An 18,208-nucleotide genomic window follows, 5' to 3' on the forward strand; every position below is an offset into this window, starting at 1 on the left:
CGTGACCCGGCGGGCGCCCTCCCACCAGCTCGCGCGCGCGCAATCGAAGGAAGTCGGCTCCCGGCCGAGTGGGGGCAGGGGAGGGGCGCGCTCCTGGGCCCCGCAGAAAGCGATTTTGCGCGTCTGGATAGGCTGCGAACGCGGCTTCCCCGCCTACCCCACGGTTCGCTGCGCTCGGATTGGCCAGTGTTGGCGCGAAGGTGCGCGAGTCGGCCCTCACGCAGGGGCAGCAGGAAACAATAGAGGCCGCGCGCGCCGAGCGAGCGCCCGTAGCCTCCCCGCCCCTCCCGCAACGCTCGACCCCGGGATCCCCCCGGCTTGCCTGCCCGCCATGGCCGACAAGGAAGGTGAGGGTGCTGGGGCTGCCCCAGGAGGGCGGGGGTGCCGGGCTGGCGCCGCAGCCTCGACAGGGCCTAGCAGTGAAGGCAAGCCCGACTCTTGAGTGTTGTCTCCACCATCGAAGGCGTGAGGAGAAATCGCCCCGCGGGTCGGGTTAACGGCGCGCCTGTTCCAGCGGCGCGGAGGCCTGTCGCCGCGGCGTGGAGCTGCCGGAGTGGCGGGGAGGGGGGGGCGGCGGAGGCTGTTTGGTCCCTCCCCGCGCTCCCTGTCGGTCGGCCCGCTTCTCCCGGGAGTGCCTACGCCGTTCCCTATCCCCGAGGCCGGTGCTCGGGCCTCCTCGCCGGCTCCGTGGACCTAGCGCGTACCGGAGCGTGCTCCCGAGCTCGACGCCGTCGCCCCAACGCCTAACGGAGTGACTGGCCCGAGACTGGTTGCGGGCCCGCGACGGTAGGGAGGGGGGTCGGTACCTCCGCCTGGGGGAGATTGAGGCAAATCTCCATTTCAGAATCGAGCTGTGCCGGTAGCTTTGGAAGTGTTTCCTCCGTTTCCATTTGTGTTTGCTAACTTAATTTGTTTTTAACTTTTTAGCAGCCTTTGATGACGCAGTAGAAGAACGTGTGATCAACGAAGAGTACAAAATATGGAAAAAGAACACCCCTTTTCTTTACGATTTGGTGATGACCCATGCTCTGGAGTGGCCTAGCCTAACTGCACAGTGGCTTCCAGATGTAACCAGGTGACGTGAATCTTTTGAACGTTATTTTGTTGTGTCCTCAGTGGAGATTTCTCACATTGATTTTCCCTATTTTCCGCCAGTCTCTTGGAGAGGGCACGTGATCAAAGCCTATTGGTGACGTTTTTTTCTAGGCCAAAAAATAAATAAATAAATAAAAATGTAAAAATAATTTTGCAACTTAGCTGATAAGGGAAAATTTGTTTTCTTTTCCTGATATGAAATGAATAGCCTGTTAGAACTATAGTTGGCCAAATAATATAAAACGTGTCAGCTTTCAAAAAATGCCATGATGGGTCATTCTAGTACTTTCAGGAAAACGTTTGAATGTATAGGTAGTAGCTGGTTAGTACAAAGATGTGTATGACATGGTACCTGCCTTCAAGGAGCACATGTCTAGTTAATTGAAGAGGCTGGTGTAGACTAATAATTATAGATACACGTGCTAAGAGCAGTTTTACAGAGATACTTAGGATATTTAGAACTAACACCTGAGGATGGGATGGTTTTTCTATAAGGGAATTATGCATAGTGAAAGATTAACCACCTGTGTGTGTTACACGTGAGAAACTTACCTCTAAGAGGATAAAATAATATTTCATTTAGCTTACATTTATTGAGGGTCTGGTAGGTGCCACATATCAGGGTGTGCAAATTGAGATAAGTCACCTTCCCTACCTCGACTCCTTGTGTATATGGTATGGTAGATTTCCCCTCCCCCAAACCTTATTTGTAGGGAATATGGCCCAAGATCCCCAGTGGATGCCTGGAGCCATGGATAGTTCTGAACTCTATGTGTTATGTTTTTTCCTATATGTGCATAACTGACAAAGTTTAAACAATGTAGGCACAATAAGAGACTAATGATAAAGCAGGATGATTATAATATACCATAACAAAAGCTGAGTGAATAATGTACCATAATAAAAGCTGGTCTCTTGCTGTCAAAATTTCTCACTGTACTCACCCTTCTTGTGATGTTGAGAAGATAAAATGCACATGTGATGAAATAAAGTGAGGTGAATGACATGGGCCTTGTGATGAAGTATTAGGCTACTACTGACCTGATGTTAAGTCAGAAGGAAGATCATCTGCTTCCGGATGGGACTGTAGTTGACCAAACTGAAGGAGGGGGGCTACTATATTACAGTGAAAAATATCATGAGAGTGGCACAGATAAAATTATCAGAGGAAGGAAAAAATCACCTCAATTTAGGGTATCCTGAAAGGCTCCCAGGAGGAAATAACAATGCAAAGATGAAGGTGAATTTAAATAATACAAGGTTTTATAAAAACCAGTGTGCCTGTTGGAATAATGGATTTTCTATTATAAAACTGTTTCACTTTTCAGAATAGCATTTAAAAATTACATTGTGTATTAACTCCATTTCTTCAAAATTCATGTCTTTAGAATTCAAGATATTTGCAGAATATGGTTAATTAGGCCATGTTTCAGCTCAACAAGTAATAAAATTTGATACAAATTTTACTAATGACTTAAGAACAAGGCTGCTACCTTCACAGTGGCATTAAAAATGAGGAGATCTGTCCTAATGATGTTTAACAAACTTCTAAAAAAATACCTAGAAATTTAGAGTCAGAAGCTTTGTCATGACCAGGAATTCCCATGTTTAACTGATCATCAGAATTACTTGAGTTCAGGTTAAGTGGAGCCATTTCTGTCAGGAGTTCTCAATGGTAGTTCAAACCATTTAGGAGCTGGTGGCAGAGTAATTGATGAAAAATAGTTGGTGATTCCACAATCAGCTGCATGCATCATATTGGAACAGTGGATCCCAAATACTGGCCACTGCATACCTACTAAATCATTCTGGAAGGCTTAAAAACCTTCCTATATAATGTAGTTAGTAGCTCAATTTAGAAAGCAATGAATTAGACTAAAGTTTATTTATTTTGAGTGGGGGAGGGGGGATAGAGAGTTGTGCCCGGTCAGTGCAGAGCCCAATGCAAGGGCTCAAACTCACAAACCATGAGATGATGACCTGAGCTGAAGTCGTAAACTTAACCGACTGAGCCACCCAGGAGCCCCAAAGCTAATTTTTTTAAGATGAGGATTACTTAGAAGTAAGCATACCTATTGGCTTAGTGTTTAATATTTTGTGTCTGTTGGTCATTTTCTTGTTTTCTTTTTTTTTCTTGTGGGGATGGTGTTTATTCATATCCTTTTTTAAAAAAAATACTATAGTTCTGTAGTATCTTTTTCCCCCACTTCCTGTGGTTCTTTGTTTAGCCGTCTAAATGTAGACATTCCCAGTTTTGTGTTGACAATTCTCTTTTCTTTCCTCTACTTTTTCTATGTAGCATATAGATGCCTATTGCCTCTGTGCAGAGGAATTTCTGTTGGTTCTCTCTAGACCCAATTTCTGAGTTCTTCCTGAATTTTCAGCAGCCTACTGGTGTCTTCTCTGAACTATCTTACTGGGTTCCCCAACATGACATTTTCCAAACTGAGTATATTCATTCTTTCCATAGAGGTCCCAATCGGTTTTCTCCTATTGTTCCTATTTCTCTTTATCATACTTGACTTTGGTTTGACATTTCCTAGGTTTTTCTCTTTCTCCACTTGATGGTTCGTTTATAAGCCTCAATGAATTACATTTGTATAATATCTCTTATCTAGACCAAAGGTTCTCAAACTTTAACATGCATTGTAATCAGCTGGAGGGATTGTAAAATAGATTGTGGTGCCCTGCATTCCAGGTTTCTGATTTAGTAGGTCTGGAGTGGATCTGAGAATTTAATTTGCCTTTCTGGATGAAGTTCCTAGATGCTGATGCTGGTGGTCCTGATACCACACTTGAAGAACCTCTACTTTACACTGTCAGATTAATCCTCCTGTGATAATTCAAATGGTGCTGTGTCCTTAGAAATTTTCCATGGTCCTTTGTTCCCTCTATAGTATAGAGTCTTGAATTCCTTAAGGTGGCACTCAGTACCCTAGAATCTGCTTTCTAGCCTTCTCTTTCCATTTTGCCATGTCCAAAGTCAGTTGGGATGTTGGTCCTAGTAGGTGTGAGTTCTTTTGTTTATTTTTAAAGTAATCTCTACACCCAACGTGAGGTTTAAACTCAGGACCCCCAAGATCTAAAGCCATATGCTCTACCAACTGAGCCAGCCAGGTGCCCCTCTAGTAGTTGTGTGATCTTAGGCAAGTTGCCTAATTTTCCTAAACCTCAAGTTCATCTTCATCTTTTGTTGCATGGTTTGTAAGTGTTTAACATGATATCTGGCATTTTGTAGACCTGCCCTTTGCTCAGTTCCCTTTCTTTGGAATACTGTCTTTCAAAACCCTTGTCTCTTCTAGGTTTTATCTCTCATTTTGATATCTGCTTAAGTATCACCTCTTTCATGAATACTTTTTTAATTCCAGAAGCAATCTTATTTATTTATTTAAAATTTTTTTAGCGTTTATTTATTATTGGGAGACAGTCACAGAGCGAGAGTAGGGGAGGGGCAGAGAGAGGGAGACACAGAATCTGAAGTAGGCTCCAGGCTCTGAGCTGTCAGCACAGAGCCCGACGCAGGGCTCGAACTCAACAAACTGCGAGATCATGACCTGAGCCGAAGTCAGTTGCTTAACCAACTGAGCCACCCAGGTGCCCCTATTTATTTATTTTTAAATTCTCATATTCTTATGTACGTTTCATGTATTTATTGACTTGTGTTTTAATTATTTGTATATGTGATTAATTGCTCCTGGTTTAAGGGCATGAATCATGTCTTAATCATTTTTTGTACTTCATAGTTTTTGGCACAATGTGTCACTGATTAGGCACTTAGTAAATATTTGAACAATTAGTTTATCTAATAATTTTCTTTCCTATACCTTTTAATGAAATTAATGAAGTAACCTGAAGTGTTAGTGTACCCAGCGATTACTTTGTTTACCTCCAACCCATTGTGGAGGGTGAGAAATTAATTCACATTTTATTCTGTTAGATGTTTTACCCAAAGTGATTATAAATTTTTTGTCAAGAAAATGAAGTGCTATGTAGTCCTATTAAGTGCTATGTCGTCTTCTCTATGGAAGATACATTAAAAGTCAGAAATGTGTAGGGGTGCCTGGGTGGCTCAGTCGGTTAAGTGTCCGACTTCAGCTCAGGTCATGATCTCACAATTCGTGAGTTCAAGCCCCGCGTCAGGCTCTGTGCTGACAGCTTGGAGCCTGGAGTCTGCTTTGGATTCTGTGTCTTCCTCTCTCTCTGCCCCTCCTTTGCTCATGCTATCTCTCAAAAGTAAATAAACGTTAAAAAATTTTTTTTAAAGTTAGAAATGTGGCTCATAATGACTTTGTCCTCTCAAAACCTGGTTATAATTGTGCCTTTTTGCGTGTATATGTATATCACTACTTCATTGTCTCTATCAGTGTTGCTAATTTGAATAGTGACCATATGTTGCTGTTAACAGACCAGAAGGGAAAGACTTCAGCATTCATCGACTTGTCCTGGGAACACACACGTCGGATGAACAAAACCACCTTGTGATAGCCAGTGTGCAGCTCCCTAACGATGATGCTCAGTTTGATGCTTCCCACTACGATAGTGAGAAAGGAGGTAGGAATCTTAAAAACAAAAGAAGGAATAATGTGTGGGTTATATTTTTTATATTTTTGAAGTATCATGAAACGAATGTTAAGTTTGATAAATTAGCCTGTCAAGTTAGTAATAAGATTTTGAGCTTTGGAAAGCCTGGGTTTGCAGTACAGATATTAAGTCTCAGAAGAGCTACTTAACACATAACATGGTTCTGTGCCTTTTCTATAAACCTCTCTCTACTAAGGAGGTTTTTGTTGTTGTTGTCGTTTTCCTTATGTTTATTTATTTGGGGGGGAGGTGGTATGGAGTACATGCCAAGCAGGCTCCATGCTGCCAGCACAGAGCCCAACGCACGGCTCGAACTCATGAATCATGAGATCATGACCTGAGCCAAAATCAAGAGTCGGACACTTAACCAACTGAGCCACCCCGGTGCCCCTTTTTATTGTTTTTTAATTTAAGTAATCTCTACACCCAACGTGGGGCTCACACTCAAAACCCCAAGATTAAGAGTTGCATGCTCTATTGACTTAGCCAGCCAGGTGCCCCAAAAGTCTACCATTTCTGTTTTTGTGCATGCATTCTCAGCTTGGGAGATAATTGCCCCCAAGGGGATGAAAATTTGTTCTCAGAGAGTGGGATGTGTGAAAACCATCTTAATTCTTTAAATGTGTAAAGCACAGATGTGCATGGTGTACATAAATATACAGGGTATCTATGGTATTAAAATTTCATCAAGAGTGTCAGAAAAGATGTTTTATAAAACATCTTGTTTCTTGGGGAAAAAAAACTAAGAAACACTGGCTTAAATTACGCTTTCTCAGATTGAAGTGGTAGAAATGACAACCATGGCACTTGATATGTATATAAAAATTAAATGAGCCATTTAATTGTATCCTATTTTTAGGAGATGACCTAACGGTTTAACTAAATACTTTTCCCCTTTTAGTAGAGGTGGAAATGGGTGAGTTACCTTTGTTGTTACCCTTGAACGCAAGTTAGTACCAAGAGGTAAAAGATACACTCTCATTGAGATTTGCGATCTTTTAAAAAAAATGGATGTTTAATGTTTCTTTCCTTAGATTTCTCCTGACTAGCAGAATCCATTTTTTATCTAAGTTCTTTTGAGCTCCCTCCAGTTATTTGCCAGGATCGTTCTGTGCAGTTAATCTTTTGATTACTCCATATTTGCCTTAGGGTGACACAGAATGCAAAGTAGTAAGTTCTTAAGGTAATGATCTGCAAACATGATTTTGTGTCACTGACCCAAGTATATGTGATATGATTATTGGGAAGTTATTTTCTTGATAAGCATTAGTGTTGGCGGGGGGGGGGGGGGGGGGAGGCACTGAATCTAAGAATCCGAAGATTTTGGCTTGAGATCCTGTTATGCCTCTCACTAGCTGTGTGGTTTTGGATAAATCATTTAGCCTCTCTGAGCATTAATTTCCTTTTTATTAAATGAAGATAAATTGTGGGGCGCCTGGGTGGCTCAGTCGGTTAAGCGTGTGACTGGAGCTCAGGTCATGATCTCACGGTTCGGGAGTTCAAGCCCTGCATCAGGCTCTGTGCTGACAGCTCAGAGCCTGGAGGCTGCTTTGAATTCTGTATCTCCCTCTCTCTCTGCCCCTCCCTCACTTGCATGTGTTCTCTCTCTCTCTCTCTCTAAACATTAAAAAATTTAATTAAAATATTTTTAAAAAATGAAGATAAGTTGTTTTGAAATAGGATTTTTGGTTTAGTGACAAAGCAGTATTCTGATGGGTAACGTAATAAATTATTTTAAAAATCAAAGCAAATACTGAATGCCAGGGTTTTTCCTTGGTACTAGGGATACAGCATAGAATAGGCTTTTCTGGCCTGATGTATCTTGAACATCTTTTTGTGTAAGACATGGCTCCTTTTTTGTTTTGTTTTGTTTAGACATAATTTCCTTTTGATGGTTATATACTGTGTCATAATTAACTATCCCTTAGTTGACATTTAGGTGGTTTCCAATTTTCGGACTTCAAAAACAGTACTTGTACCATATGTCCTTTATAGTTTTACTATAGAATAAGTTTTGTGTTTTTTTTAATGTTTTTTTTTTTGATGTTTATTCATTCTTGAGAGAGACAGCATGAGTGGGGCAGAAGCAGAGAGAGAGGGAGACACAGAATCCAAAGCAGGCTCCAGGCTCTGAGCTGTCAGCACAGAGCCTGACGTGGGGCTCTAACTCACAAACAGTGAGATCATGACCTGAGCCGAAGTCAGATGCTTAACCAACTAAGCCACCCAGGCGCCCCATTATAGGATAAATTTTCTAAGTGGAAGGCCGATCAGAGCAAAACTGCCCTCCAAAAAACATTCAATCCCACCAATAGCAATCGTATTTGTATGTTTCTCCATGCCCTCGGCAACATTGGATTTACCTGTCCAACTTTTCTCTCATGTCCTTCAGATATTGTGTCATTCTTTGAATGCCTTCATCTTTCCAAGATTTTAAACTATTTAGCTGTTGTTTTCTGGTACTTATGTTTTAACCATTAAAACTATAATCTTCCTGGTATTTGTTTTGGTATTGGGTACGGAGTAGGAATCTAAGCATTTTTCTAAGTGGTTAGCAATTTTTTATCTTTATTTAAAAAAAAAATTTTTTTTTAATGTTTGTTTATTTTGAGAGCCCATGCCTGAGCAGGGGAGGGACAGAGAGAGAGGGAGAAAGAGAATCCCAAGTAGACCCTGCACTGTCAGCTCGAAGCCCCACAAGGGGCTCAATCCCACTGTGAGATCAAGACCTGAGCCAAAATCAAGAGTTGGAAACTTAGCCAACTGAGCCACCCAGGCACCCCAGCAATTTTTTAAAAACCATTTGCTGGCAAATTATTTTCTTCACTGGTTTTAGAAGTGGCATTTTTTAACATATATACTCAAGTCTTTTTCTGGTAATTGAGTTTTTTGAACAGCGTCAAGCCAATTTTTGCTTCATCCCCCTTAATTAATGTTTAATTACGGAGAAACAACTTAAAATACCAGTAATTATATTTGTACCACTATATAAATCATCCTATTTAATCCTCACAAGGAAACTGATACTCATAGATGTTTCGTAACTTGCCCTAAGGTTACATAGCTTATCTCCCATTTCTCCCTCTTCTCTTTACTTCCCTTCCCTCTCTCCCCCCCCCCCCCCCCATCTTCAGATCACTGGATAGGCTTCTCTCCATATGGTCTTAACAATGATGGAAGTACATAATATCATAGTGTCTCTTAGGTGGTGGTGAAGTAGATAGTTACTAGTCTCTCTCACTCTCAGATGAAATGTCCTGGACTCTCAGATTGAACTATTGTAATGAGTTACCATCCACTTGACCCCATTTTGTTTTAGGTAATTGATGTCAGATAACTTCAAAAGATCATTGAACTTCCAAAGTGAAAACTAAAAACTGACTTAGTCTTGTTTTGACGTTAAAATAATTTGTGTTTATATTAGGCTCAGCCTGGCTATAGTCACGTTTTAAGCCCTTATAAAATAGATTAGATGTAAAAAATTTTTATTAATACTTATTTTTGAGAGAGAGCAAGTGCACACAAGCAAGCAGAGGAAGGGCAAAGAGAAGGAGACAAAATCTGAAGCAGGCACCACTCTGTCAGCGCAAAGCCCATTGTGGGATTTAGGGCTTGGGGCTTGAACCTACTAACTGTAAGATCATGGCCTAAGCCAAAGTCACAACTGACTGAGCCGCCCAGGTGCCTCTAAAATTTACATTTAAATGACTCTGTTACCAAGATCGTCCAATATCAAGTTTATTTCTAGCAACTTATTTGGGGAATTTTTTTTTTAAGATATCTTTAGTCTTTTGTCTGAATTATACATAATAAACTGTTATTAAATCATGATGAGATAGTTAACGGATACTAGAGTTTACTCTTTATAGTGAAAAGGTTTTTATGGGCTGAAAGAGTGGCTTAGAGGTAGAACTCAATGCCGGTTACCTAGTTCGTTGGGGAAAATACTGGCTGGGAGGGACACGATAGTACCTTCTGGGAGGCTGGAAATTTCTGTATTTTGATCTGGGTGGTGGTTTTCCTAGTGTATACATTTGTAAAAATTTGTCAAACTAGGCACTTACACTACATTATAGCTCAAGTTTTTTTAATACCATTTTATATGGAGAGAAGCAAACAAAATAGAAATATAACTGGACTTTGATAGCCATTTAATTATTGTACATTGATACCTCAATCTTTCCTATTTCAGATTTGGCCTTTCATATACCAGCTTTAACTTGAGAACCCCTAATTACTTTTTAAATTGATAAATCATCATCTTCACAAAAACTCAATTGTGAATCCTCTAAGCTGACTTATTACTGTACTTTATCCACAGTTAGAGAGTTCCTCTGTTTAGTATGTATCCCACACCAAAATACCCCACATTCTGTAGTTAATACCCTTGTTCTGCAGACTCTGTGCCAGCTGTTGTTCTTCCCTTGTTATTGGTATCTGTTTTCTGGTAGTCCTGCTTTTTTGTCATAGTCATCTGTAGTTACATTTTATCTCTGTGTTTGGACTGAAAGTTCCTTGCAATCACATCCTATCATGCCTTCTTTTTTTACATCATAGATGCTCATGGTCTAGAGTTCTGGGGGAAAATTCATTTAACGTGTTTTTTTTTCTCTTTTAGTGTCTATTTTGAGCTTTTATTTTTAGATTTTTAGCCTGTATGAAACATTTGCATTTCAACGTCTAAAAGTTAACTTTGAAGTTGAAAGTTATCTAATCTGCCAGCCATATTACCCATCTATATCCTTGCTTTTTAAAAAGATTTTTGTCCTGGGGTACCTGGGTGGTTCAGTTGGTTAACTGTCTAACTCTTGGTTTCAGCTCAGGCCGTGATCACTGTTCATGAGATCAAGCCCCATGTTGGGCTCAACACTGACAGCACAGAGCCTTTTGGGGATTCTCCCTCTCCCTGCCACCCTCCCAAATAAACTTAAAAAAAATTTTTTTTTGTCCTTCAAAGTGTAACACTTAGTAACAGTACTCTTGACGGCATTTTCATTTACAAGTTAATTTCACAGCTTTGCTTTATGAATAAAGTATTTGAGGCTCAGAGAAATTGAAGGTCTTCCCCCAAATCACTAAGCTAAGTGGCAGTTAGGCCAACATCCAACTCTTACTTAGATATCTTATTCTGCCTTTTATAATTCTTTGACTGATAGTTAACTACCTTTGTTTGTTTATATGTTGCTTTGCCAAGATTTACATAATCACAAATTATATTGTTATACATTTTATGGTGACACTTGGGAGAACTAAGTGCATACAGTAGTCAAATGTGAATAAGAAATGTTTTTATCTATTCTTTGCCTGGTTTATTTCAGCTAAGGATCATGGTTGGCATATGTAAGTGGGGGTTAGGAAAACGAAACTACCTCTTGGGCTCTGTGTTTTGTCACTGGACTAAAAGAAATGGTATAGGGAAAAGATAATGGTGTGATGGTATTTCAGAAAGGACATTCCAAACTAGGTCTTCAAATAAATGGTATAGGAAGAACTCTTTAGTACCTGGCATACTGTGTATTCTAATATTCATTAAAATAGTAACTTAGGTTCTGTTTATTCAGCACTTTCGGTATTTTACGTGAGATTTAAAAATTGATTATTGACGGGTGCTTGGGTGGTTCATTCGGTTAAGCGTCTAACTTCAGCACAGGTCATGATCTCACAGTTCGTGGGTTTGATCCCCACGTCGGGCTGTGTGCTGAGAGCCTGGAGCCTCCTTCGGATTCTGTCTCCCTGTCTCTCTCTGCCCCTCCCCTGCTCGCACACTGTCTCTTTTTGCCTCTCAAAAATAATAAATAAAGGTTAAAAAAATTTTTTAATTGCTTGAGAATCTGCTTTTTGATTTATTTTATTATTTTTGAGAGAGGGAGAGGGAGAACTCCAGCAGGGGAGGGACAGAGAGGGGGAGACAATCTGAAGCAGGCTCTGCGCTGACAGCAGTGAGTGAGATCATGACGTGACTTGAAGTTGAATGCTTAACAAACTGAGCCACCAAAGCACCCCAAGAACCTACTTTTGAAGTGGAATTGGTATAGTGTTCCTACTTTTAGATGGCATATATATTTATTAATTATACAACTCTCCAGAGTTGGTGTAGTTATGGCTGAAAGAATACTAGACTGGGAATCAAAAAATGGGGATTCACATTAGGTTCTGCCAAAGTCATGTCACTAGGAACACATTAATGTAGGTACTCCAGATTTCTGTTTTTCTTTGTAAAAATTTTGAGGATATTAACTGTTCCCTACTGTGTAGTATTGCAATAAGAATCAATAAAAGGTGTGAAAACACTTTATACTGCTGACAAATGTCTAGATTACTTCTCTTACATCAGTTTGCTGATGAAAAGCAAACTTGGCCTGTGTCATCATTTGAGTGACATAGGGTATCTCTTGCTTTGTCCTCATTTGCAATTTCTTATTTACAGAATTTGGAGGTTTTGGCTCAGTTAGTGGAAAAATTGAAATAGAGATCAAGATCAACCATGAAGGAGAAGTAAACAGGGCACGCTATATGCCCCAGAACCCTTGCATCATTGCAACAAAGACTCCATCCAGCGATGTTCTTGTTTTTGACTATACCAAACATCCTTCCAAACCAGGTACTTGCCCTCTTTAGTTCAAATACAGATAATGAGTCGCTGTGGGAATACATTGCTCCACTCAATTGGAATTTAATTGCTTGTTATTCTTTGTATAATTTATACTGGTGATTTATACTGGTATGTGTGGGTATTCTTCATTCTTCTTACCCAGGTGGGGAAAAAAGTGCTTTTTTACACAGAATAGAGTGATGCTCATTTTAATTTTAAGCATTCTTTGATCATAATGGGTCTGTATCGCTGTAGATATGAAGAGCCTTCGAACTCTTGATCAAAATTCCATTATGTTTAGTAGACCCAAGGAGGAAGTGGGCTCTGGATAGTCTTGATATGTCGGTTACTTTGCAGACCCTTCTGGAGAGTGCAACCCCGACCTGCGTCTCCGTGGACATCAGAAGGAAGGCTATGGGCTTTCTTGGAACCCAAACCTCAGTGGGCACTTACTTAGTGCTTCAGATGACCATGTGCGTATCCTTCCCATTTTGAAGCAAATCTGGGCTAGTTATCAGTTGGTTTCTTTTCTGGGGTGTGTGGGAAAGTGAGAATCTTCCATTTATATAATAGTTAATTTTACATTTAAGACCATCTGCCTCTGGGACATCAGTGCTGTTCCAAAGGAAGGAAAAGTTGTGGATGCGAAGACCATCTTTACAGGGCATACAGCAGTAGTAGAAGACGTTTCCTGGCATCTGCTCCATGAGTCTCTGTTTGGGTCAGTTGCTGATGATCAGAAACTTATGATGTGAGTAGAATCGTGTTTTAATTTTTTCTTTGTTATCTAAGTTTTATATTGTTACCTATTTTAAGCTTTTTTCCTGTTTTTTCTTTTTTATCAAAGCTGGGATACTCGTTCAAACAATACTTCCAAACCAAGCCACTCAGTTGATGCTCACACTGCTGAAGTGAACTGCCTATCTTTCAATCCTTACAGTGAGTTCATTCTTGCCACAGGATCAGCTGACAAGGTCAGTTTGTTTTATTTTAAGAAAAAACATAGGGTGAATTTCTCTGGCTTCCTTTGAATGCACAGAGATCTTTTAGTTACGGAATTTCTTCTCATTAAAAAAAAATTGATTGTTCTTGCTTTCCTTTTTGTATGTAGACCGTTGCTTTGTGGGATCTGAGAAATCTGAAACTTAAGTTGCATTCCTTTGAATCACATAAGGATGAAATATTCCAAGTAAGAGAAACTAATGTGCTTTTTTTTTTTTTTCTTTAAGGAAAACCTGGATGTGTGAGTAGGCACACTTGTGGCTTATCCCATTACTATAAATAATAAAAACCTTCTACATGTTTATGCTAATCTCTGTAGGAATTGGGATTGTTATTTCTATACTTCCTCAAACTGGTCATTGGCCACTTATATTCTTGAGGTATTAAGAAAATTAGTGCCTGGGGACGCCTGGGTGGCTCAGTTGTTTAGGTGTCCAACTTTGGCTCAGATCATGATCTCCCAGTTAGTGAGTTCAAGCCCTGCGTCAGGCTCCACGCCTGTTTGGGATTCTCCATCTCCTTCCCTGTCTGCCCTTCCCTCCCTCCCTCTTTCTCTCTCTCTCTCAAAATAAATAAACTTAAAAAATTAAACCACAAAAAAGGAAGGAAAATTAGGGTCTGATTTTATTCTTGTCTCTGACCCTTGTCTCTTACCTTATTTCCAGAACTTGCCATGTCTGTTGATTTTGTAGTTGAAGCCTAAAGTGCTAGCTCCCATGTTTCCTGCCTCATGAGTTTAAGCTCCTTTCTTAATCTGGAAAAACTGACTCAGTCAAGAAATGTTGCACTATGTTCAAAGCTTATTGCTGGAAAACTGTGAAGAATATGTTCTAGTCTTTGCCGTCAAGGAGCTTACAATTCTATAGCAAGGAAAGGCCCATTTAGAGTCACCATAATAAAAGATGGTCAAGTGTTAAGAACCTAAAAGTGGTCAAATTTAATTTTGGTTGTGTGAAAGTGGCCTCTGAACTAGTCTCTAGGTGAGCCATTTTCCCATGCACTTAGTCTCACTTAACCTTATTTTCTACTCTCAGCCTCTCCAGTGAACATTTTGTCTTTACTCTGTCTTTTTGTCCTTGCCTGTAATGGTATTCTTGCCAGGAGTATGTCTAAATTCCTCCCTAAGTATTTGTCACTAATGCACTCTTATCTGTACCGTGAACCTAGGACTTTCTTATCAAACAGTGTAACAATATGTGATTTTGTTGTGTGTGTAGTAGCTAACTTTAATAAAGTCATTATTGTAAGGAGTCAATTTTTATCAGTTTTATAGTGCTGAATTTATAGTAAGTATTTGAGAAAATAGATATTGTGTGTATGTGTTTTGCATTTTGGTTCTAAGGTCAGAATTGGATTACATTCAGCCAGAAGCCAGAATTAGTAAGAATAGATAAGATCAGATCCTCAAAAATGTAAGATGAGCACCTGGCTGGCTCAGTTGGTGTAGCATGCAACTCTTGATCTTGGGGTCGTGTGTTCAAGCCCCACTTTGGGTGTGGAGCCTACTTTAAAGTTTAAAAATCTTTAAAATACATACATGAAGGTGAAAAAGAACAAAAGCTGACTTCCTAGGTTTAGTGATAGATTATTTCCATATAAGAAACAATATTATCTAGCTGTCAAGTTTTAGAACATCTAAAATACGTTGATTTCTTCTTTTATTTACAAAATGTTTTAATTGTTAAATATAATTTAGGTATTTTCTCCTCAATTTAAAAATTTTTTTTTAATGTTTATTTGTGTTTTGAGAGAGAGACAGAACGTGAGTGGGGGAGGAACAGAGAGAAGGAGACACAGAATCGGAAGTAGGCTCCAGGCTCTGAGCTGTCAGCACAGAGCCCAACGTGGGGCTCAAACTCATGAACCGTGAGATCACAACCTGAGCTGAAGTCGAACGCTTACTGACTGAGCCACCTAGGTGCCCCCTCCCTGAATTTTCTAAATGCTTTTCTGTTTCCTTCATTCTTACTATAGGTTCAGTGGTCGCCTCACAATGAGACTATTTTGGCTTCCAGTGGTACTGATCGCAGACTGAACGTCTGGGATTTAAGGTAAATCTTGTGTTAGTTACTTTTTGTGGAGTTAACTTTATTTATACTTTCCCAAATTAGTTACTCAGGATAAATGTTTTAACTTATAAAAATTTTCTTGTGCTAGTAAAATTGGAGAGGAACAATCCCCAGAAGATGCAGAAGATGGGCCACCAGAATTGTTGGTATGTTACACACACTGAGTAGTATTGAAATAGTCTGTATTTATTGTCCTCTATCTGTTCCTCATATCTTTGTTTTTCTCCCTCTTGCAGTTTATTCATGGTGGTCACACTGCCAAGATATCTGATTTCTCCTGGAATCCCAATGAACCTTGGGTGATTTGTTCTGTATCAGAAGATAATATCATGCAGGTTTGGCAAATGGTAAGTGTTAATCATTTATTTGGGGGAGGTTAGGTAAATGAGATGTAGTGTCACTTCATATTTATAGACTTTAATGAATACCACTGGCCTCTCTGGTCAGTTTATTCCTGAGTATGACTTTAGCACTTAGCTGCACATTATCATTTTCAAGTGTCTGCTTGTTACCTTTATCTTCTTGTCCCAGTGGTGTTTTCAGACTCAAACCAAACTTCTCTCCCCCTTTACTTTACTCCCCTTTCCTCCTGATTTTCCTGTTTCCTATATGGCTCTAGTGTCTTCTCCAGCTCTTCCAACTTGAAAACTCAAGAGTTTTCTATTATCACTAGACTTCTAAGTCTAGTTCACTTACCAGGTTTAACATTGTCTGTCTGCAGGGTCATATCTATACTCCTCTTACAGAATACACACTTACATACCTACTTTCCCGTTTCTACTACACACCCTAGTTTTTGTCAGATTCTTACTACTACTTTCTAGACTATAATAACCTCCTTGCTGTTGGCTTGCCTTCTGCTTTCCCCTCTTTGCTGGCAGTTGAATCTTTGAGAATGGCATTCCTTTGAAGTGGCTTATGAACATGCCCAGCACATGCCTACCACAGTGGCCCAGCATCAAATACTATCATTTCTCCATGAAATTTTAGTAGATGCTGAAAACATCCCTGCCCTTTATACCCCGGTTGGAGGTGATTGAGGTGAATTCTTTGAATTTCCAGAGAGCTTGGAATTTAATAAAAGATAACTATGATGTCTAATATATTGCAGAGTTAGAAACACTTGCCTTCTGGAGATGGATGGTGGTTGATAGTTGGACATAAGGTGAATGGGCTTAATGCCTCTGAACTGTACACTTAATAATGATTCAGATGGGGGCTGTCTGGGTGACTCAGTCGGTCAAGTGTCTGACTTTAGCTCAGGTCATGATCTCCTGGTTAGGTGAGTTCAAGCCCCGCATCAGGCTCACTGCTATCAGTGCAGAGCCCACTTTGGATCTGCTGTGTCCCCTGCCCCTTCCCCACTCACACTGTCACAAAAATGAAATGCTTTTAAAAAGTGGTTAAGATGGTAAATTTAAGATATTTTTCGTAAGTTTTTTTGGAGAGAGAGCATGTGTGCAAGTGGGGGAGGGGCTGAGAGGGGGAGAATGAGAATCCCAAGCGGGCTCTGTGGTGTCAGCCCTGATCCTGACGCTCAGTCCCACAAACTGTGGGATCATGACCTGAGTCAGAATTAAGAATCAGATATTTAACTGCCTTAGCCATCCAGGCGCCCCAAGATGGTAAATTTTATGTGTTTACCACAGATTTTTTTTAATGTTTATTTTAGTTTTAAAATAGCGTGAGTGGGGGAGGGGCAGAGGGAGAGGGAGACACAGAATTCAAAGCAGGCTCCAGGCTGTCAGCTGTTCGCATAGAGCTGGACACAGGGCTTGAACTCACAAACCATGAATGAGATCATGACCTGAGCGGAAGTCCAATGTTTGAGCCACCCAGGTGCTCCTGAGATTAACATATTATATGGTGTATCTGTACTTTGGAATATTATGTATCAAAAAGAAATGTGCTTTGTTTTTATAAGATACCCATGACATTTTAAGTAGGAAAAGGGCAGGTTGTAGAACAATAGCATGCTGTAATCCCTCATGTTAAAATTATTGTAGCTAGTGTTTAATTAGGGGTGCCTGGGTGCGCCTGCATGCGTGCATTCTCAAAGATAAACATTTTTTAAAAATTATGTGTAACTATTTAGAAGGCTATTTGTCAAAATGTGGTTGGTATATTTAGGGAGTATTTTTATTTCTTCTTTATTCCTTTTAGTAATAATTATGTGTTATATGTGTAAACAGAAAATCTGGCTCACCTTTTTCCTTGTATTGTACCCACATAAAATTAATATAAAAATTAAAGACGGAAAAGTGAAATAGTCTGCCTTGGATAGCCTTTAAATTAAAAATATTTTAGTTGTTCCCATGGGATTGTTGTAGTAGATTGAACTACATCATCTTCAGGCAGGCCAGGTATTTTCTTTACTTGTTTTTTTTAGAATTGTGGTAAAAGAAAAGGAGAATTATAAAATAAATATTTGGTCTTTGTCCACGTTCCTAGCACAGAGGTCCTAAAACCTTTGGGATTGTCAGAGTGGTAGAAGTCTCTATTCCTATTTATAAAGAGCCCCTTTTGGCCACGCCTGAGTTTAGGCTAAGGAGGTAACTTAGGGCCACTGGATAGCCTCAGGATAGGTCTGGGCTCCCAAAAGACTGAACAGTTGATTGGAAAACTTTTCAGTCCCTCCCACCCACAAGCAGAGGGGATTGCGCTCTGTAAAGACTCTTGAAAAGCCTCTATAAAACTTCTCGATGCAATGAGCTTCCAAGTTGTTAAATAGATCGATGCTGCCTAGGGAAGGCATGGACGCTCTGTGCTCCCTTTTCACCGTGCCCTGGTCATCACTGCCATTTGACTATTCCTGAGTTTTAAGTTGTAAACTGCTGATACTAAATAAAAGTTTTCATGATTTTATGAG

The 18,208-nt window shown here is 40.0% G+C and overlaps 1 protein-coding gene across 1 annotated transcript in view; it reads left to right on the top strand.

The window, feature by feature from the left end:
* Nucleotides 1–107: 107 nt before the first annotated feature.
* RBBP4 (RB binding protein 4, chromatin remodeling factor) overlaps nt 108–18,208 on the top strand; it is a 20,718-nt gene continuing 2,617 nt past the window's right edge. Inside the window, exons 1-11 of the mRNA XM_043578623.1 lie at nt 108–347; nt 928–1,075; nt 5,501–5,646; nt 12,104–12,277; nt 12,626–12,741; nt 12,859–13,019; nt 13,116–13,242; nt 13,380–13,457; nt 15,245–15,321; nt 15,428–15,485; nt 15,576–15,686. Coding sequence (XP_043434558.1) covers nt 332–347; nt 928–1,075; nt 5,501–5,646; nt 12,104–12,277; nt 12,626–12,741; nt 12,859–13,019; nt 13,116–13,242; nt 13,380–13,457; nt 15,245–15,321; nt 15,428–15,485; nt 15,576–15,686 — 1,212 coding nt within the window. The 5' untranslated portion in view covers nt 108–331. The remainder of the gene's footprint in view (nt 348–927; nt 1,076–5,500; nt 5,647–12,103; nt 12,278–12,625; nt 12,742–12,858; nt 13,020–13,115; nt 13,243–13,379; nt 13,458–15,244; nt 15,322–15,427; nt 15,486–15,575; nt 15,687–18,208) is intronic.

The sequence above is a fragment of the Prionailurus bengalensis genome, chromosome C1 (assembly GCF_016509475.1).
Source record: "Prionailurus bengalensis isolate Pbe53 chromosome C1, Fcat_Pben_1.1_paternal_pri, whole genome shotgun sequence".
NCBI lineage: Eukaryota > Metazoa > Chordata > Mammalia > Carnivora > Felidae > Prionailurus > Prionailurus bengalensis.